The sequence below is a fragment of the Natrix helvetica genome (genome assembly GCF_964273705.1).
Source record: "Natrix helvetica genome assembly, chromosome: 15".
Classification (NCBI taxonomy): domain Eukaryota; kingdom Metazoa; phylum Chordata; class Lepidosauria; order Squamata; family Natricidae; genus Natrix; species Natrix helvetica.
Window position 1 is genome coordinate 4,263,261 of NC_138565.1, and position 21,842 is coordinate 4,285,102.

General features: G+C 44.0%; 1 protein-coding gene across 1 annotated transcript; it reads right to left on the bottom strand.

Annotated features, from left to right (window-relative positions):
- Positions 1 to 3,097: 3,097 nt before the first annotated feature.
- LOC309399577 (uncharacterized protein) lies at positions 3,098 to 21,782 on the bottom strand. The gene is made up of 4 exons (XM_081967522.1): positions 21,554 to 21,782; positions 10,176 to 10,239; positions 5,855 to 5,887; positions 3,098 to 4,310 (listed from the first exon to the last, which is right to left on the bottom strand). Exons 1-4 carry the CDS (start codon positions 21,739 to 21,741, stop codon positions 4,263 to 4,265), a joined length of 333 nt encoding a protein of 110 aa, XP_081823648.1. The 5' UTR covers positions 21,742 to 21,782; the 3' UTR covers positions 3,098 to 4,262.
- Positions 21,783 to 21,842: the final 60 nt, after the last annotated feature.

Consider the following 21,842-nt stretch of genomic DNA (forward strand, 5'->3'; position numbering starts at 1 on the left):
CCTTTGGAAATCCTGAAAGCGAAAGCCATTTTCTCTAAGCCACAATTTCACATTCGCTTGGCTATTTCAGGACATTCCCTGCATGTCCAAGGACTGACACATTCCAAATTTTGGGCGCACCCTTTTAAAACATTCACCTTCACTTCTTTTGATCTTAATTCTTTCCAGGACTTATTCACAAAAGCATAATAGTAAACAGAAATGGAATAACCAACTCTTTGTGCTGAATACTTAGAAAGCTGAGTGGGTGGAAGAAGCGAACATTTTAGAACATTACATTGCGGGGACAAGATGCATGATAGGACAATATATATATATATTTTAATGTACATTTTTTGAAACTTTGCCATCTCGAAGAGCTTTTGAGACCACGCCAGATCTTGGTGTTAATTTTGCAGAGAGGTATCCAATCACCCCACCAAATTCATTCAAGATCTTGGTTAAGAAAGTCCAACACAGCTTATATGATGCTTGCTTAACCCTTGTTAAGAAACTTCACTGATTACCATGTAAAGCATCCATTACCATGTATACAGAATGACTATGTTCCCTCAAGTCTTTGTTAACCATATAGGTAGATAGAATAGAATAGGCAATAGGATAGGATAGGGAACGGAATGGAATAGAAGGGGAGGGGAGGGGAGGAGAGGGGAGAGGAGAGAATAACAGAGATGGAAGGGACCCTGGAGGTCTTCTAGTCCAACCTCCTACTCAGGCAGGAAAACTTATACCACTTCAGACAAATGGTGATCCAACATCTTCTCAAAAAGGTTCGGTGTTGGAGAATTCACAGCTTCTGGAGGCACGTTGTTCCACTGATTAATTGTTCTAACTGTCAGGAAATTTCTCCTCAGTTCTAAGTTGCTTCTCTCCTTGATTAGTTTCCACCCATTGCTTCTTCTCCTGCCCTCAGGTGCTTTGGAGAATAGCTTGACTCCCTCTTTTCTGTGGCAACCCCTGAGATATTGGAACGCTGCTATCATGTCTCCCCTAGTCCTTCTTTTCATTAAACTAGACATACCCAGTTCCTGCAACCGTTCTTCATATGTTTTAGCCTCCAGTCCCCTAATCATCTTTGTTACCCTTCTCTGCACTCTTTCTAGATAGGATCAACAATGATTTGAAGGCACATAGTCCACAGTCATGTGTCCCTAACTTGGTCAACAATAGACCACCAAAAGCAAAAACAATAAAAGCAAAAACCATTTATACTTCACATAATAATTCCGGATCACTTTGTGTCCCCCAAGTGGTAATTCTGGGGTAAGGCGAGTGAAGGCATTGCCGAGTTAAAAAGCACGCATCTAGGGAAAAGATCTCCCCAACTGTAGGACCTGAGGAAAATATTTGGCCAAGTAGGGGGTTGTAGAGTTAGCACCCCCTTTGAAAGTATAATAAGCATAACATTGATCCACGGGGCTCCCTGATTTAGACACGATGGGGGAGATCAACGCAGGTTTTGGGGCTTCCTAGGAAGCACACCAGATGTGAGCCATGGACAAAATCTTAGATAGATAGATAGATAGATGATAGATAGATAGATAGATAGATAGATAGAAAGATAGACAGATAAATGGATGACAGATAGATAGATAGATAGATAAATGGATGATAGATAGATAGATAGATAGATAGATAGATAGATAGATAGATAGATAGATGTTTGATAGAGGTTTGATAGACAGATTGATTGATTGGTGGATGATAGATAGATAGATGACAGATGATAGATAGATAGATGACAGATCGATCGATCGATAGATGATAGATAGATGATAGATGACGATAGATGATAGATGATAGATGATAGATAGATATATGATAGATAGATCGATAGACAGATGATAGATAGATTGATAGATAGATGATAGATAGATAGATGATAGATAGATGATAGATAGATAGATAGATAGATAGATAGATAGATAGATAGATGGATGATAGAAAGATAGATGATAGATAGATAGATGATAGAACGATATATATATACTGATAGATGATGGATATATAAATAGATGATACAGATAGATGATAGATGTATAAATAGATGATAGATAAATAATACCATAGATAGATAAGATAGATGATAGATATATAGATGATAGATAGATAGATAGATAGACAGATGATAGATAGACAGATGATAGATAGATGATAGATGATAGATAGATAGATAGATAGATAGATAGATAGATAGATAGATAGATAGATAATAGGCAAAATACGGAATGCCATGAAATCTGTCCATCAGCTATGCTCAAGGATCACTCATTGAGATCACTCTGAGTTGCATTTCAAGTGACCCCTCTTAAATCCCAATGTTTACCTGGAATTCGTAAATTGTAAAAAAAAAAGGGAATTTCAAGCTTGGAAGCAGGAGAATAAGAAACCTCTCTCAGTTGAACCTTCTCCTTCCTTGGGGCCATCTACCCCATGGATAGGACAAGCTTTCTAACACCATGCTTGCATTGGCATGACATACACATGTGCTTTGGCTTGTGGAATGTGTGGATGTACGGGGGTGGGGGAGGGGAGGAAGCCAAATTGAAGAAGCTTCCTTTTCTATGAAACACAGGTAGTCCTTGACTTACGACCGTTGCTGAGCCAGATGGTGGTTAGCTGAGCTTTCGCCCCCATTTCACCACCTGCAATAGCAATAGCACTTAGGCTTATATACCGCTTTGCAGGTAGGAAGGGAGGGAGGGAGGGAGGAAGGAAGAAAGAAAGAAAGAGAAAGAAAGAAAGAAAGGGAAGAGCACTAGCAATAGCATTTAGATTTCACAGGAAGGAAGGAAGGAAGGAAGGAAGAAGGGAAGAAAGGAAGGGGAAAAGAAAGAGCAATAGCAATAGCACTTAGGCCTATATACCGCTTTGCAGGAAGGAAGGAAGGAAGGAAGAAGGGAAGAAAGGAAGGAAGGAAGGAAGGAAGGAAGAAGGGAAGAAAGGAAGGGGAAAAGAAAGAGCAATAGCAATAGCACTTAGGCCTATATACTGCTTTGCAGGAAGGAAGGAAGGAAGGAAGAAGGGAAGAAAGGAAGGGGAAAAGAAAGAGCAATAGCAATAGCACTTAGGCCTATATACCGCTTTGCAGGAAGGAAGGAAGGAAGGAAGAAGGGAAGAAAGGAAGGGGAAAAGAAAGAGCAATAGCAATAGCACTTAGGCCTATATACCGCTTTGCAGGAAGGAAGGAAGGAAGGAAGGAAGGAAGGAAGGAAGGAAGGAAGGAAGGAAGGAAGGAAGGAAGGAAGGAAGGAAGGAAGGAAGGAGCAATAGCAATAGCAATAGCAAAAGCCCTTAGACTTATATACCACTTCGCAGTGCTTTGCAGCCCTCTCTAAGTGGTTTACAGAGTCATCCTATTTCTCCCCCTCCCCTCCCCAACAATCTGGGTCCTCGTTTTACCGACCTCAGAAGGACGGAAGGCCAAGTCAACCAAAAGGGGATCACACGAGTCCAGGGACACTGCAACCGTCATAAACACGAATCCGTGGTCAAGAGCCTGAATTCCGACCACACGGGCGTGGGGATGATGCAACGGTCGCAAAGTGTAAAAAATTATGGACTCACGAGACCCTTTTCTTCAGTGCCCATTGTAGCTTTCGACGGTCGGCTAAACGCACTGCTGTAAGTCGAGAACTACCCGATTGGACCTCCCGACTTTCTCTGGCTCTCCTTCGCGGGCAGAAGCGAGGAGGATTTCCGACGGGATGGGGGGGGGGAGAGTTGTCTTAGCCCTGAGATTCCTTTCAATTTTTCCCCTTTGTTTTCAACGGTACCGAGTTTACCCCAACCCTCCCACTGACTCCAATCCAACCCTGTCACTCATGCTACGCGGTTGAGGGATTCCTCTCTTTAGCTAACGAAATACGCACCAAAAAAGGTGTAATACTGATTTGGCTCTACCAATCCAGGATGGGAAACATTCACCTTAACCATGTCCCCTTTCTGCAATAACCTGATACCTCCTACATAAACGCTTTTAATCGAGTTGGTCTCCATGGAACTGGTGGACATGAGGAAGCGTATCCACTTAGATTTCTCATACCCTGAAGTTTTGTACCACATCTCCTGCCACACGTTTTTCCCGCTCCTAGATTTCATCCCGCAGCAACTGTCTTCTTCGCAATTGCACCGAAAGCAGGAAAATGTCACTTGAGAGTACACGAAATATCTTCCATCTTTGGGGATGACGAGCGAAATATTTTCCTTGTCCAGTTGGAAGTGGCCCACTTCGGATTGAATGTTCCAAAGGAGGCTTGAACTCATCCAAATACTGTCCACGCATTTGCTCTGAGAGACATTAGAGTTGGCTGTGGAACAAAGAGAAGGAAACCGAGCTTATTGGCAAGTTTTGGGTAACTTCGAACCGCGTCGCTTGGGGGGGGGGGGTCAGACCTAGGTATTGCAGACAAAATTGTACGTAGCAGAGTGTTGTGCCGGTCAGAAGAAGAGCTGGCAGCAGAGTCGGAGAGTGAGGAGGGTTGGGGAGGAACATGGGCCAGTCCTGGGGGCTGAGGAAAGCTCAGACGAGGGCTCTGCTTCGGAGGCAGAGAGGGAGCTAGACAGCAGTGAGGCAGAAGAACAGCTACAGCCTGTTCCCGGTGTGCGCATGCGCAGAGCGGCCAGAAGACAAGAACAACTAAGAAAACAGGGTTGACTTAGGAGTAAAGCCACACCTTGGAGGTGATTGGCCCCTTCCAGAGGAAACAAAGGAGGAGCAAATGGGGATTGAGCTTTTGCAGGAAACAATTTGTTCATTTTGGTCTGGAAAGTTCGGTTTGGGATTATAAGAGACTCTGTGCCTAGTTTTGCTTTTCCCTGTGTTTGCGGCGCTCTGAAGAAGATAAGGTGCGTGTGGATAAACATTCCTCTGAAAGACTGTTTGCTAAAGCCTTGCTGACTGTGAATGAAAGGAATTCACAGTGGCGTAAATAAAGCAGGTTTTTTTCGGGACCAAGACTTTGCTTCTTGCTGTCTAAGGAAGCCTGGGTCAGAACACAATGTTTTACCTGTAAAGGACTTTTTCTGTTTTAATCACAATAATATGCGTCGGGAATGCCCCACCTGATTCAGTTGTCTCAGCTACAATTTTTCACAGTTTCAGTCACAAATTGACTTCCGTGGACCTCACTTCATACTTACCGTATTTTTCGGAGTATAAGATGCACTTCTCCCCCTAAAAGAGGGTGAAAATTTGGGTGCATCTTATACAACGAATGTAGCCCCCCCCCCCGCCAGCCCCCATCCTTTGGCCTCTGCCTCCCAGCAATTTGCCTCCTCGTAGCAAAGAGCAAACAGCTTGTTTCAGTTTCAGCACAGCTTGATTAGCACAAGCAGCTGATTGTTGGTTGGATCGACCTCCTTACCATCAGCTGTTTCAGACTACAGGAATTGCCATTGCCTATTGCATCCCATTTTTGACCTCTGCGCAGCCCATTTTCGGTCTCCAAGTGCCTCATTTTCTGCCTATTCCAATCCCCGCTGCCCAGAACAGGCGGAAAACGGGGCATGCAGAGGGCAAAAATGGGGCCTGTGGAGGCGGCAATAGGCTATGGCAATCCCTGCAGCCTGAAACAGCTGATTGTCAGGTGGCCCAACAATCAGCTGCTTATGCTAATCTGGCTGTGCTGAAACTACAACTGAAAGGAGGCTGTTTGCTGGTGGAAGCAAATTGCTAGGAGGCAGAAGCAGAGGCAGATTTTTTCCCCCCACTCACCCCTGCCCCCCTAAGGTCAAACAAAACCCTGATGTGGCCCTCAATGAAATTGAGTTTGAACCCTCCTGCGCTAGACAGACCCCGGTGCAGAATACCAACTAACAGAATTGGACTTTGTCGCCTTGCTAAAACATTTACCTCGTGCATAAATGCTTGGCTGGATTGTGGAATCTGAAATGTAAAAGAGAAGAAAAGATGTTAAGGCAGCAGAATAATGTCTCTGAACATCTAATCCCAGGACTAGATTTGCAACTGCGTTCGGATAAAACTCCAGAAGATAACTTCCGTATAAATCACAGATGCACCGCTGATTTTAGGACATATAGATATTAAGAAATCGAGGGATATTGTTACGGCTACACTTATTCTCCGCTACCCATAGACTATGTTTGAATATCTAATTGTGATATTGAAACCTCAGCTTTCCTTTTTGATCAAAACTACACAATTCCATACTGCAGGAATGTTACCCTTGTTAACTGGATTTAATATTTGAGTTGCTTCCATCTGTTGGTGCTCTCTGATCTTGGTTGTTTTCTTGCAGACATCACATTACCCAATTAGGCAACATCATCAGTACTAGAAAGGAGTGGGGGTGGCTATTACTGTGTATTTCTGCTTTGGACAGGAAGGCTGTGCAGAGAGTGGTGAGGACAGCAGAAAAGATCACTGGAAGTTTACGTCCTTCTATTCAGGAAATGACGTAAAAGCGATGCTTGTCTTTGGCCTGCAGTATTGTCTGGGACGCTACATATCCTCTCCGTGACTGGTTTCCTTTGTCACCTTCCGGCTGGACATTTCGTGGTATCCAAAGCAGAAGAATTAGATTTTGAAATAGCTTTGAACCATGTAGCATCAGCCTTCTCAACTCTCGAGATTCTTTTTTCCACTATGTATTCAAAATGGGCTGTAATTAATATATATGCATATGTGTACACAAACACACACACACACAGACACACACACACACACACCCTTCTAATCTCAATCTATCATATCTCTCTCATCTATCTATCATCTATCTATCTATCTATCTATCTATCTATCTATCTATCTATCATCATCTATCTATCATCTATCTATCATCTATCTATCTATTTATCTATCTATCTATCATCTATCTATCATCTATCTATCTATTTATCTATCTATCTATCATCTATCTATCTATCTATCTATCTATCTATCTATCTATCTATCTATCTATCTATCTAGTCTATCTACCTACCTACCTAGTCTATCTAGTCTGTCTGCCTACCTACCTACCTACCTACCTACCTACCTACCTACCTACCTTGTCTGTCTGTCTGTCTGTCTGTCTGTCTGTCTGTCTATCTATCTATCATCTATCTATCTATCTATCTATCTATCTATCTATCTATCATCTATCTATCTATATCATCTATCTATCTTTCTATCTATTGTAATATCTCTCTCATCTATCTATCATCTATCTATCTATCTATCTATCTATCTATCTATCTATCTATCTATCATCTATCTATCTATCTATCTATCTATCTAACATCTATCATTATCATCTATTATCTATCTATCTATCTATCTATCTATCTATCTATCTATCTATCTATCTATCTATCTATCTATCTACAGCATATGTGTATGTGTGTGCATATGTATAGAAAAAAATGTCAATACAGGTTATCTTATCTATCTTATCTTTTCAATCCTTTTAATACTGATGATGTTACCTAGTTGGGTAATGAAACGTCTGTAAGAAAACAACCAGGTTTAGAGAGCAACAAGTCCCCCATAGTCCTAGTTGTCCTCCTCGCACTGATGATACTACCAAGTTGGGTAATGAAATGACTGTAATGAAAGTTCAGAGAGCAACAAGTCCCCATAGGCTGCCTCCTCCTCCTCCTCCTCCTCCTCCTCCTCCTCCTCCTCCTCCTCCTCCTCCTCCTCCTCCTCCTCCTCCTCCTCCTCCTCCTCCTCCCACTGATGATGCTACCTAGTTGCATCATGAAACAAGTGCAAGAAAACATGCAGCTTCAGAGAACACTGAGGAATCCTCATTTCAACCTCGAGCGACGAAGATTCTCCTTTATTGGTACATCTGTTATTCTTGCAATTATACTTTAGAAGACGCGCCAGGAAGTTGACATTTTCCCTTTGCTTGCTTTTCTAAGGCCGACTCCTGATTCCTCTCAGGCATTTATGTGAATTCTGTACCAGCAAAACTTGACTTCCTCCCTTTCAACCCTCGGATCTGAAAACCGCAACATTCATTGGAGAAACATCTGCAAAGCATCTTTTATCTGACAGCCCTCCTCCTTTTTGAGCGAAGGGAAATTGTGTCTTCAGTCCAGCTGGCTTGGGCTGACCATGACATTGTTCCATTATTTATTATTCAATTCCATTCATGAGACTCAGAACCTAAAATAGCATCTGCTTGCCCCAGTGGAAGAGGCTAGAAATAGTATTTCGTAATGATTGAAGTGAGTTCATTCTCCTGAGCAGTATCACTTCCCTTTGTGGAATCGAGAGAATTCAGTTATTCTGCTAAAAATCTATTGAATCATGGCTATGTCGTAATTAGGTAATGATGGAATAGAATAACAGAGTTAGAAGGTACATTAGAGGTCTTTTAGTCCAACCCCCTGCTTAGGCAGAGAACCCATAGAATAGAATAGAATGGAATGGAATAGAAAAGAATAGAATTGAGCCTCCCTCAAATGTCTCCAGACAAGGGAAAGGCCTCCTATTTCCTTCGGAAACCTGGGCAAGATTTTAGAGGAAATGAATAGGGTTAGGACATGATAGAACAGGATAGAATAGAATAGAATAACAGGGTCAGAAGGGACCTTGGAGGTCTTCTAGTCCAACCCCCCTGCCTTGGCAGGAAACCCTACACCACTTCAGACAAATGGTTATCCAACATTTTCTTAAAAACTTCCAGTGTTGGGGCATTCACAACTTCTGCAGGCGATTTATCTACTTGCAATTTTAAGCGGGCTTTCGAACTGCTAGGTTGGCAGAAGCTGGGAGAAGTCACGGGAGCTCACTCCGTTACGCGGCATTAGGGAGTTGAACCGCCGAACTGCCGACCTTTCTGATCGACACGCTCAGCGTCCTAGCCACTGAGCCACCACGTACCTACATCAAATCTAAACTAATCCTCAAATCTGAAAGTCAGAAGTTGACTTCTCTTCCTTATCTTGTAAGGAAATCTAACCCTGGTCTCCAAGTCACAAGACATTTAGCCAAGATAGTAAGCTGAGCTGTCAGTTTTGTCATCTCAGTTAAGCTCCATGAGGTATTTCTGCTCTGGAATTTTAATTTTTTTAAAAATGCTGGTTGTTCAGCTCAAATATTTAATTCCTGGTGTGGTTCTTGCACAAAACCACAACAAAATTCTTTCTGACCATAAAGCATCTGGATGGAGCTGACCACAACTTCGCTTCCTTAATATCTTCCAAAGAATAATCTTCTACTTGTTCTCACATGCTATGTTGTGTAAGTTGCCCAGAGTTACCCCAGTGGTAAGATGGGTGGCATATGAATTTAATCAATCAATCAATCAATCTCCCTTTGCCAAATCATTTGTCTTTCCCTGCAGTGACCCGAGAGACGTCCTAACAGAATAGCAGAGTGGGAAGGGACCTTGAAGGTCTTCTAGTCCAACCCCCTGCCTAGGCAAGAAACCCTATACTGTTTCAGACAAATGGCTAGCCAACATCTTCTTAAAGACTTCCAGTGTTGGGGCATTCACAACTTCTGGAGGCAACTTCTGTTCCACTAATTAATTGTTATAACTGTCAGGAAATTTCACCTCAGTTCTAGATTGCTTCTCTCCTTGATTAGTTTCCACCCATTGCTTCTTGTTCTACCCTCAAATGCTTTGGAGAATAGTTTGACTCCCTCTTCTTTGTGGCAGCCCCTGAGATATTGGAAGACTGCTGCCATGTCTCCTCTAGTCTTTCTTTTCATTAAACCAGACATACCTAGTTCCTGCAACCGTTCTTCATATGTTTTATCCTCCAGTCCTCTAATCCTCTTTGTTGCTCTTCTCTGCACTCTTTCTAGAGTCTCCACGTCTTTTCTACATCGTGGCAACCAAAACTGAATGCAGTTTTGGTCACCACGATGAATGGAGAACAGGTTGACTCCCTCTTCTTTGTGGCAACCCTTGAGATATCGGAAAACTGCTATCATGTCTCCCCTAGTCCTTCTTTTCATTAAACTAGACATACCCAGTTCCTGCAACCGTTCTTCATATGTTTCAGTCTCCAGTCCCCTCATCCTCTTTCTTGCTCTTCTCTGCGCTCTTTCTAGAGTCTCCACATCTTGTTTACCTTGTGGTGACCAAAATTGGACGCAATGTTCCAAGCGTATAAATAAAGTGGTACTAACATTACTGCCCTAAGGGTTCTCCCCCCCCCACTTGGAAAGCGGAAGTCAAGAGTCAGCGATGCACAGCAAGGGGTAAACTCACCACAGTGCTTGCAAAGTGAGTTCCCATGCTGTTTTTGGGCGGCGGGCATGCTTTCCACCAGGGTCTGCAAAAGAGGAAAGAGAGATATCAACATCGGCCTGCTCGGATCCTCGATATTCCTCTGGCCAAACAAAATCCAGACGTTGACTCATGCCGGCCCCCACCCAGACCTCATTACTGAATTGAAAAATCGTATCGTTGTTTCAACCCCATCCCTCTTCCGGACAGACAGACAGATGTGAGAACATGGCCAATTTGAGAAAGGAAGCCAAAGGTCAAAGATGTTCATGAAATGGAAATGATTTGAGGCCCTTGTCTGGAGCGCTGAGGCGAGGTAGTAAGCTTGCCTGTGGCTAGAATCAATTGAACTTGCTTTTTTTCCCCTCACTATTTGAGTGTAAAAGAAAGCCATTCCCCTCCCCTTATGTGCTAGTCGTTCCCGACTCTAGGGGGCGCTGCTCATCTCCGTTTAAAAGCCAAAGAGCCAGCGCTGCCCGAAGACGTCTCCGTGGTCATGTGGCCGGCATGACTCAATGCCGAAGGCGCACGGAGCACTGTTTCCTTCCCACCAAAGGTGGTTCCTATTTCTCTACTCGCGTTTTTTGCATGCTTTCGAACTGCTAGGTTGGCAGAAGCTGGGACAAGTCACAGGAGCTCCCTCCGTTACACGGCACTAGGGATTTGAACCGCTGAACTGCCGACCTTTCTGATCAACAAGCTCAGCGTCTGAGCCACTGAGCCACCGAGCCACCATGTCCCTCTTATTCTATTATTGTATTTATTATATTATTATTAAGGGACACAGTGGCTCAAAGGCTAAGATGCTGAGCTTGTCAATCAGAAAGGTCAACAGTTCAGCGGTTTCCCACAAGATCTTCACCTTCTCATTTTCGGTCAGTTTTGACTTTTTTGTTGCAAAGTCGGCAGTTTGGATTGTCAGTGTATTATGATTATTATTTTATTCATTAAACATGAAAACTAGTTAACTGAACATTCAATATATATATTACCGCATTTTTGTTTACACACACACACTGTGTTTCCCCGAAAATAAGACAGAAAATAAGACCCCCAAAATAAGCACTTGGCCTTATTTTTGGGAAGGTCTTTTATTTTTGAGGTGCAGGACGCGGCGAGCGTGGTCACCTCCTGGCTGCTGCTGTGTTGCAATATTTTTGGGGAGGGCTTATTTTAGCACATGCACTGAAAAGCCAGAGTGGGCTTATTATCCGGGGAGGTCTTATTTTTGGAGAAACAGGGTATATCAAATTATTCTAAAAATATGGTTTCCAGGTGTAGTTATAAAAGAAGAGACAGACATTGGGATCTCCGGAACTTAAAATATATTACCCACTTAGCTTTTGTTAGCCTCTGCTAACATCGCCAGAGTCAAAACGACAAAGCTCATTACAGGTGGGAAGTGGGCGGATGAGCCTACCATGGGCACAATGGCCAAATTGATTAATGATGTATAAAGGCAGATATCTCTTCAATGGTAGTTTTTACACTCTGATGATGTTAGCAGAGGCTAACGAAAGCTAAGTGGGTAATATATTTTGAATTCTGGAGATTGCAATGTCTGTCTGCTCGTGTGTGTGTGTGTGTGTGTGTGTGTGTGTGTGTTAATCTTGGACACCTAGAGAACACACTGCTCAACATAGAAAGGAAATGTATGATATAAAACAATAAAAAATATATTAAAAAAATAAAGAAAATTACCAAGTTTAGACAGCACCCAAAGACCTCCCGGGAAAAATAGCACTTTGTGCTAATCTGCAGCAATTGGACTGTCAGTTGACAATCAAATAAAATGTTTTGGATTAACTTCAGTGCTTACTGGTCTAAAATATGACAGGCCACTCCCCACCCCAACACCCCTCGTTGTGGGTGTTACTTGGAACCCTCACAAAATAGATATTTTTCTCAGAGGTTGCCCCTGGAACATTTTTACTTCTATGAAGACTATATATATACATCTATATCTATATCATCTATCTATCTATCATCTATCTATCATCTATCTATCATATATATATATATATATATATATATATATATATATATATATATATATATATATATATATATATATATATATATATATATATATATATATATATATATATATATATATATATATATATATATATATATATATATATATATATATATATATATATATATATATATATGTTGTATTTGTGCTGATAAATAAATAAAGGGAGACTAGTATAGATCTATTTCAAGCTATTTAGCTCTCATCAGCTAGCCATACCCTTACTGGGATTTGAACCTGGCCTGTGTTACATATTAGGCAGATTTATAAGCCACTAAGCCACAGGCTCTCCTCCTTATCAGCTGAACCAGAGAAATAGGTATGTATTTGTGTTACATATTTGGGCATACCAGGGGTTGTGACACAATACATATAATATATGTATATACATATTCCATCTGTCCAAGAACTAGTAGACAGTAGAATCAACATGCTGTTCTACAGAAAGGAATCTTGCTGTGGTTAAATTCTTTTGCAGAGAATTTCCGGAATGATTATATCCCAGCCTACACAAACAGAGAGATTTGGGGTGTGGCACTGTAGAAAGAGTGAGGCTAAAAGTTGCTTGATATAACAGTCCAACTCACAGCAGAATGAACTGGCGTCTTGCGGAATGGAATAAAATTTTTGTCAACTCCAACATCCCGATCACCCCTATTCCTTAATACCGGATACGGGTCTCTGTGGATTTTACTTCGCTACTTGTGGCCGACTACAGGGAGCGCTGTTACCTTCCCACCAAAGTGGTACCTGTTTATCTACTCGCATTTGCATGCTTTGGAACTGCTAGGTTGCCAGGAGCTGGGATGAGGACAGGAGCTCACTCCATTGTGTGTGACGCTCGGGCCTCGAACCTGGGCTATTGGCTTTTCCAGATGACAAGCTCAGCGTCTTAAGCGTCTGAGCCACTGCGCCGCCAAAATCAAAATTCCCATTTGCCCAAATTTTTCTTCCCTTTGGGACAGCAGCTTCATTTTTTCTAGCTATTCTAAAGTGTGTTTTAGAGTGTAATTGAATTCAACTCCAGCCACTATTTGTAAGCTGTTTGATTTAGTAATTGAAAAAAAATAGAATATTAACTCAATAATAGAATTGGAAGGGGCCTTGGAGGTCTTCTAGTCCAACCCCCTGCTCAAGCAGGAAACCCTATACTATTTCAGACCAGTGGTTGTCTAATCTCTTCTTAAACACCTCCAGTGTTGAAGAATCCACAACTTCTGGAGGCAAGATAATCTAATAATTAATTGTTCTCATTGTCAGGAAATATCTTCTTAGTTCTAGGTTGGTTCTCTCCTTGATTAGTTTCCATCGATTGCTTGTTGTTCTGCCTTAAGGAAGTGCTCTGGGGAATCTTGGAGAAGATTGTATTGACAATATGTCAATTTAAAGATAAGTCTTGCACCCAAATCTTTCCAGACCCAATATTTATAAAAAGCTTAGGGAAGCGCTGCTAGTTTTTGGCTAAGGTAAAGGTAAAGGTTCCCCTTGCACATCTGGGCTAGTCGTTCCTGACTCTAGGGGGCAGTGCTCATCTCCGTTTCAAAACCGAAGAGCCAGCACTGTCTGAAGACGTCTCTGTGGTTATGTGGCCGGCATGACTCAATGCCAAAGGCACACAGAGTGCTGTTCCCTTCCCACCAAAGGCGGTTCCTATTTTTCCACTTGCATTTTTGACGTGCTTTCGGACTGCTAGGTTGGCAGAAGCTGGGACAAGTCACGGGAGCTCACTCCGTTACGCGGCGCTGGGGATTCGAACCGCCGAAGTGCCGACCTTTCTGATCGACAAGCTCAGCGTCTTAGCCAATGGGCCACCGCGTTCTTAGTTTTCGGCTACATCTATACAATTTGTGGCCAAGGAATAATGTGGTTTGCTTGGTTTGTGGCTGTCCATCCAATCGTGATTCGTAAGCCATGTTTTGTAGCTTAATGCCTCTATGTATTATTCAGTAATCTGTAGCCAAGACAAACCATGTCTTCCGGCAGTGCTTGGATCGAAACAGCATCTGGGAGACATGGTCTCATCTCCTGGCAGGCTTCATTTTTCAAATCAACCCAGTTATCTTGGATTCGTCCATCGAAGTTCAGTAAATGCTGGCTGATCTACTGGAATTAGCGTCTGGTGTAAGCAATAGCATCTGTTGCTTATAAATAAAGATGTACGGCGCAAGCCAATTGCCGAGGCCACTTCGAGGAGAACGAAGCAGCAACGATTCGGTGATGGCCTTGTGGTCAGCTTTAAAATATAAAGAGGCTGACTCACAAAGCAAAGCAACGCTCTTGTGGTATAAAAACCAGAAGGGCAGGAGGGGGAGAAAAAGGAGAAGAAGCAAAGTTTTTGCTTCCTGAGGGAAATTAAATTGGAATAACTTAAAGGTTTGTGAGGGAGGTTTGGAAGACTAATTATTCCCCTAAGTACTGTACACCATGCAGAAGGATGTCTAGAGATATTAATCTCAGTCATCCAGGTCATAGTTCTCTCAAAGGGGCTTTTTCGAGAACTTTTCGGGGGTTTTTCTGTGAAGATGTTTTGCTTCTCACCCAAGAAGCTTCTTCAGCTCTAACTTCAGTTCATGCTTCCATTCCCCACTCTTCAGTCAGAGCACGCTTAGGGCAGACATGATAGCAAGTAGACAGCAAGACAAGGAAGAGAAGTCAACTTCTGACTTTCAGATTTGAGGATTAGCTTAGATTATAATGTAGGGACGCGGTGGCTCAGTGGCTAAGACGCTGAGCTTGTCAATTAGAAAGGTCGGCGGTTCGAATCCCTGGCGCCGCATAACGGAGGGAGCTCCCGTGACTTGTCCCAGCTTCTGCCAACCTAGCAGTCCGAAAGCACGTCAAAAATGCAAGTCGAAAAATAGGAGCCCCTTTTGGTGGGAAGGGAACAGCATTCCGTGTGCCTTCGGCGTTGAATCATGCCGGTCACATGGCCACAGAGACGTCTTCGGACAGCGCTGGCTCTTCGGCTTTGAAACGGAGATGAGCACCGCCCCCTAGAGTCAGGAACGACTGGCACAGATGTGTGAGGGGAACCTTTACCTTAGATTTGACACTGAAAGCTGGTGCCAAGCTTTCACTACTCTTTCTGGGAAGTAATACTCAGGGGCTGCCACAAAGAAGAGCTATTCTCCAAAGCACCAGAGGGCAGGAGAAGAAGCAATGGGTGGAAACTAATCAAGGAGAGAAGCAACTTAGAACTAAGGAGAAATTTCCTGACAGTGAGAACAATTCATCCGTGGAACAACTTGCCTCCAGAAGTTGTGAATGCTCCAACACTGGAAGTTTTTAAGAAGATGTTGGGATAACCATTTGTCTGAAGTGGTGTAGGGTTTCCTGCCTAGGCAGAGGGGTTGAACTTGGTACTGTCCATAGGGTTTCCATGGCAAAGATACTGGAGTGAGTTGCCATTTCCTTCTCCAGTGGATCACATTTTGTCAAGAGTTGTTTGCTATGTCCTCCTGGCCCTACATGGCATAACTCATAACTTCACTGCAAGCCCCTTCACAACGACAAGGCAGTAATCTAAATCCTTTAGAAGGCCAGATCCTGAAGAGGAAACTCAAAGACTTTGGCCACCTGATGAGAAGGAAGAAGGACTCCCTGGAGAAGAGCCTCATGCTGGGAAAGATGGAGGTCAAAAGAAGAAGAAGGGGACGGCAGAGAAGGAGGTGGCTGGATGGAGTCACTGAAGCAGTCGGCGTGAGCTTAAATGGACTCCGGAGGATGGTAGAGGACAGGAAGGCCTGGAGGAGTGTTGTAGAGTCAGGAATGGCTAGCACATATGTGCGAGGGGAATCTTTACCTATTAAAAGTAGAGTTATATGGATTGGATGAAGAGCATCAATTTGCTCCCAGCCAGATGGGGACGAAACCGAGAAGCCAAGGTATCGTTGCCAATCAGATCGGAGAGTTCCCTTATCAGCTACACCGCTAACCATTCATGCCCTGGTGAGCCAAGCCCCGTTCACAGTCCAACGATAAACCCACGATAGCTAAAATAAACACCGCCTGTTCCTTTCGGAACATTTTTATTGGACGCCTCACAAATGGGCGATCAGGTTTTTTTTTTTAATCGTTAAGGTTCTTTTTCCTGCCCCTGCTGGGATTTTATTTGCCAGTTCTTCGCGGTTTCCTCTCAAAAGGCACAGCTCTTCATGGGAAGTTTGCAAGGAGAATATTTAGGATAAATATTTAGGGTTATTTTTTCTCTCTCTCTTGCATACGTTCCTAGAAAGGGATTTCCAGGAATTTCAAAATCCTCCTGGTTAAGTACATTCTTCAACAACATTAGCAACCCTTCAGGGGATGTTAGTGGGTTATAACTCAATCAATAAATGACTCATTTTAGCTGCTGTCTGAAATGTGGGTTTCTTGGCACTTGGCTCGCTTGTTTTATTCTGACCATTTTATTACTCAGCTACTATAGATAATACCATCATCATCAGGGCTGGAAGGAACTGTATTTAAATAAAGAGCAAACCCATTCCTTTCTAGCACTGATGATGTTCCCTAGTTGGGTTATGAAACGCTTGCCAGAAAACCACCAAGCTCAGAGAACACCAAGGACCCCACAGTCTCCTCTTCCTCCTCTTGGTCTTCGTCGTCCTCCTCCTCCACTCCACAAACCCTATTCTCTTCTAAGCATTGATGTTGTTCCCTAGTTGGGTCATGAGACACCTGCAAGAAAACCACCAAGCTCAGAGGGCAACAAGGACCCCACAGTTGTCGTTGGTCTTCGTCCTCCTCCTCCTTTTGCATTTGAGCCTGCAAGAAGGGACAGGAAAGGAGGAAGGGAAAGAGGAAAAACAAAGAAAAGAAGGAAAGAAGGGAAGGAAGAAGAAAGGAGAGGGAAGAGGGAAGGAAAAAAGAAGGAAGGAAAGAAGGAAAAAGGAAGGAAGGAAGGGGAAAAGAAAGAGCAATAGCAGGCTTATATACCGCTTTGCAGGAAAGAAGGAAGAAGGGAAGAAAGAAAGAAAGAAAGGAAGGAAGGAAGGAAGGAAGGAAGGAAGGAAGGAAGGAAGAAAGAAAGAACAGAAGGGGAAAGGAAAGAGCAATAGCACTTAGACTTCACAGGCAGGTAGGAAGGAAGGAAGGAAGGAAGGAAGGAAGGAAGGAAGGGGAAAAGAAAGAGCCTTCCAAGGTCAAACACAACCCTGAGGTGGCCCTCAATGAAATTGAGTTTGACACCCCTGCTTTAGATGGAGAACAGTTCTGAAGGCCTCGTAGAATACAGCACATTAGCTCAATGGTACAGCAATGAATGGTGGATGATGCAACACTGAAATGAGTCGGCATTGCACAACATTTCTGAGACACAAGGTTAAAACCCTTGGCAAACGGCCAGCAGCTGGGACGGGTCCAACCGTCATAACAAAAGCAGCGTGACTCTTGAAATTAGCATTCTGAACTGGCCAAATGCCACAGCGGTTGTCGAGGCAAAGCATTCAGCTTTCAGGAGAACAGTCCAAAATATAGAGAGGACTGAAAAGATTCATCCGCACACTCGGTGTCTCCAACTATTGAATGATAATGCAGAGGGCTGTAGCCCTCTATCAGCTGCACGGATGGGGTGACCTAGTTGGGGAATGAAACGTCTGCAATCTCTATCTCCATTTCTTCCTCCCTCTCCAACGTCAACTCCCTCTCCTTCTTCCTCTCCCTTTCCAACTCCCTCTCCCACTTCAATTCCTCCTCCTCCTCCTCCTCCTCCTCCTCCTCCTCCTCCTCCTCCTCCTCCTCCTCCTCCTCCTCCTCCTCCTCCTCCTCCTCCCTCTTCAATTTCAACTCCCTCTCCTTCTTCCTCTCCCTTTCCTCTCTCTCTCCCACTTCAATTCCTCCTTCTCCTTCTCCTTCTCCTCCTCCCTCTTCAATTTCAACTCCCTCTCCTTCTTCCTCTCCCTTTCCAACTCCCTCTCCCACCTCAATTCCTCCTTCTCCTCCTCCCTCTCCAACTCCAACATCCTCTCCTTCTCCCTCCCTCTCCAACTCCCTCTCCTTCTCCCTCTTCCTTTCCAACTCCCTCTCCAATTCCCTCCCCAACTCCAACTCCCACTCCTTCCCCTTCCCTTTCTCCTTCGCCTCCTTCTCCTTCTCCCTCTCCAACTCCAGCTCCCCCTGCCTTTCCAACTCTCTCTCCTCCTCCTTCACAAATCCCTAACACTGATGAGGCTACCTCGTTGGGTAATGAGACGCCTGCCAGAAAGCCACCAAGCTCGGAGAGCTGTAAGGACCCCACAGCCTATCAGTGTTTACTTTTCAAAACAGGCCGGGCTAGCTCGCTGAAGGTTTTCACGTCTCTCCGACTGTTCCTCTGCAGGATATCGTAAATTTCATTTCATTTGGGGGACGAGGGAGGATGGAACGCTTAGCAAGCAAACACATGAACATGTGCGAGTTTAAAAAGTGACGGGTAGTTTTAGAGGATACGTGACCCAGCAAAACAACAGCTGTCCAACTCTACGTGACGCATATTTCGCTGAGTTAAACACAACAGTGTTTTGTAGTTTCCCCCTGTTTGGCCTTTGGCAGAGCGAAGCATGAACTAACTTCTTACAACCGGCTGTCGCTTTTTCGCAGAGTGGAAAAACCACATATCCATTCCAGGGAGGGAGGAAATGAGATCAGAGGAAATTATCCATCCATCAAAGGTGGATCATTCAATGTTTCTTGGCAGCAGGGAAGACATCTCTGAACTTTTCTTGGGAGGAGAAAAAAAAATAACCCCTGGAATATTTTGGAAAGTTCAAAACTACAGCTGATCCTCTGGCTATAGACCAGTTCAACTCAGGGCCAGAATTCTACTCCATTGCTACAATTCCAGCAATGCATCACAACGCCGTACGGAAGATTGCTTTCCAAATTGTTCACTCGAGATGCTCTAAGCCACAGATTAACAGAGTTGGAAAGAACCTTGAAGCAGTGGTGAAATTCAACTTTTTTTTACTACCGGTTCTGTGGGCATGGCTTGGTGGGCGTGACAGGGGAAAGGATACTGCAAAATCCCCATTCCCTCCCCACTCCTGGGGGAAGGATACTGCAAAATCCCCATTCCCTCCCCACTCCTGGGGGAAGGATACTGCAAAATCCCCATTCCCTCCCTACTCCTGGGGGAAGGATACTGCAAAATCCCCATTCCCTCCCCTCTCCAGGGGAAGGATACTGCAAAATCCCCATTCCCTCCCTACTCCTGGGGGAAGGATACTGCAAAATCCCCATTCCCTCCCCACTCCTGGGGGAAGGATACTGCAGAATCTCCATTCCCTCCCCTCTCCAGGGGAAGGATACTGCAAAATCTCCATTCTCACCCCACTCTGGGGCCAGCCAGAGATGGGATTTGCCAGTTCTCTGAACTACTCAAAATTTCTGCTATTGGTTCTCCAGAACCTGTCAGAACCTGCTGAATTTCACCCCTGGATGGACTCCAATCCAGTTGAAGCTGGAGTTTGGGAAATGAAGACAACTAGCAGGAGAAAAGCAAGAGAAGGGGAACGGGGCTTCCATCCACATCTGGCCTTTATTCTCCTAAAACCTGCCTTAGATATTTTTTGCAATTTCCTTCTGTACAACATTTCCAATATGCATCCATAGTAAATGTACTTCTCCCCCCCCCCCTTGTTTCAGTTCTCTTTGTCTATACATATGATACTATTATATACATTCCTTAATTTACAATCCTTCATTCCATTTCTACACGTTTATTCATCTCTTCCTGTACATTGTTAATTTCTAACTCCTGCGTCTTCTTTATTTAGTCTTTCCTCAAGCTTTACACCTGCCCTCTAGCCACCTTGGAATGTATATTCTACGTTCCTCCTTTGCTACAAGGATAAATACATTAAAAACAAACTTGATTAAAAACTTGACTGACCATAGAGTGGTCAATGCCTGGAACACTTCCATTGTGAGTTCCTCAAACCCCCATATCTTTAACCTTAAAAACTTTCCACTGTGGATCTCACACGTTTCCTAAGAGGTCCATAAAAGGGGGCGTGCATAAGCACACCAGCGTGCCCACCGTCCCTGTCCTACTGTCCCCATTGATCTGTGTTCATGGTACCAACAGAAGAGGAGATAATTAAAAAAAAACAATTCTAGACTGTGCAGAGATGAACCTGTTGACCTTGGAAATAAAGGATAAAGAGGAATCGGTGTACTTCAAGATATGGGGAAGATTTTATGAATGGTTAGAGAAAGGAAGCTAGAAAAGAAAGTAAGGGGAAGATATGGAACCAACATGATACGCCAGCAAGTAGAAAAGACCCCCTTTCCTCCCCTCGAAAGAGGGGAGGAAATCAGGAAGAAAGTAATAATCTATAAGCATATATTCAAAAGTAAGATACAATTGGGGGGAAATAACAGTCAAGATCGGTTTGAGAAGGAAAGGGAATAAAAGAAGGAAAGGGAATAAGAAACGATATTCAACTATTCTGCGGAAATACCACCCCAAGAAAATAAAAAATTAAGCTGGAAGAGACACCTACATCAATGGAAAAGAAAAAGGAAGAGAGGAGGAGAAGAGGGAAGGAAGATAGAGGCGAGGAGAGGAAGATGGAAGGGAGAGGAGAAGGGGGCAGGAAGGAGAAGAGGAAGAGAGGAGTAGGGGAGAGGAAAGGGAAGAAGGAGAGGAAAGGAGGAAGAAAGTAGCGAAGGGAGGGAGAAAAGAAGGGAGTGTGAAAACGGGCAGATGGGATGGCAAACAAAGTAACCCAAATGGTTTATTATAACCCTGTAAAGGGAATGATAAATGTATAAGAACGGCGAATGTAAGAAAAAAAGAACAATAACGATGTGAATGCATTACCTATAATTGTATATAGGGAAGAAAATAAAAATAAAAAAGCTTTTCCAGATATTTGTTCATGGCCATGCGATACTTATTTATATCCGTCTATCTTCCTCCTCTTCCCCCTTCATCCATCTCCTCCTCCTCTCCTCCTTCATCTAACATAAGAAGATGTTGGATAGCCATCTGTCTGAAACGGTATAGGGTTTCCTTCCTAGGCAGGGGGTTGGACTAGAAGACCTCCAAGGTCCCTTCCAACTCTACTATTGTATTGTATTGTATTGTATTGTATTGTATTATCTCCTCCATCCTCCTCCTTCTTTTCCTCCCCGTGCGGTAACGTCCATGCCTGCGCTAACAATACCTGTTACCTTGCGCGTGTTAACACAAAACACAATAAGTAAGTAAGTGAATGAAATGCCTCCGAGGCAAAGGCGCGCGTCCGCTCCGTCCCAGCCAGCTGGCAAAGGCCAGCGAAGGCGCCTTCCAGCACATCTGGAGAAGGGAGGCTCGAAGCCAACCGGCACAGCCGCTCCTTACCTCCGCGGGTTTCCCGGCATCTTTGGCTCCAGCAAGTAGAGCAGCGGCAGAGCTAAGAAGAGCATCCCCAGGAAAGCCAGACCGCAAAGGCAGCGCAGCGTTTGGACCTCGCGCTTCTTGCAACGCCGGTCGCACCTGCTGTAACCGCCGGCGCTTCCCGTTGCGCTTCGCAGCTCCCCGAAAGACATGCCGGCTTCAAGTTCACACACACAGACACAAACACACACACACACACCGAAGGGATGCCCCGAGCCGGAGATGTGGTTCAGGGGCTTGGAAGCCCCGGCTA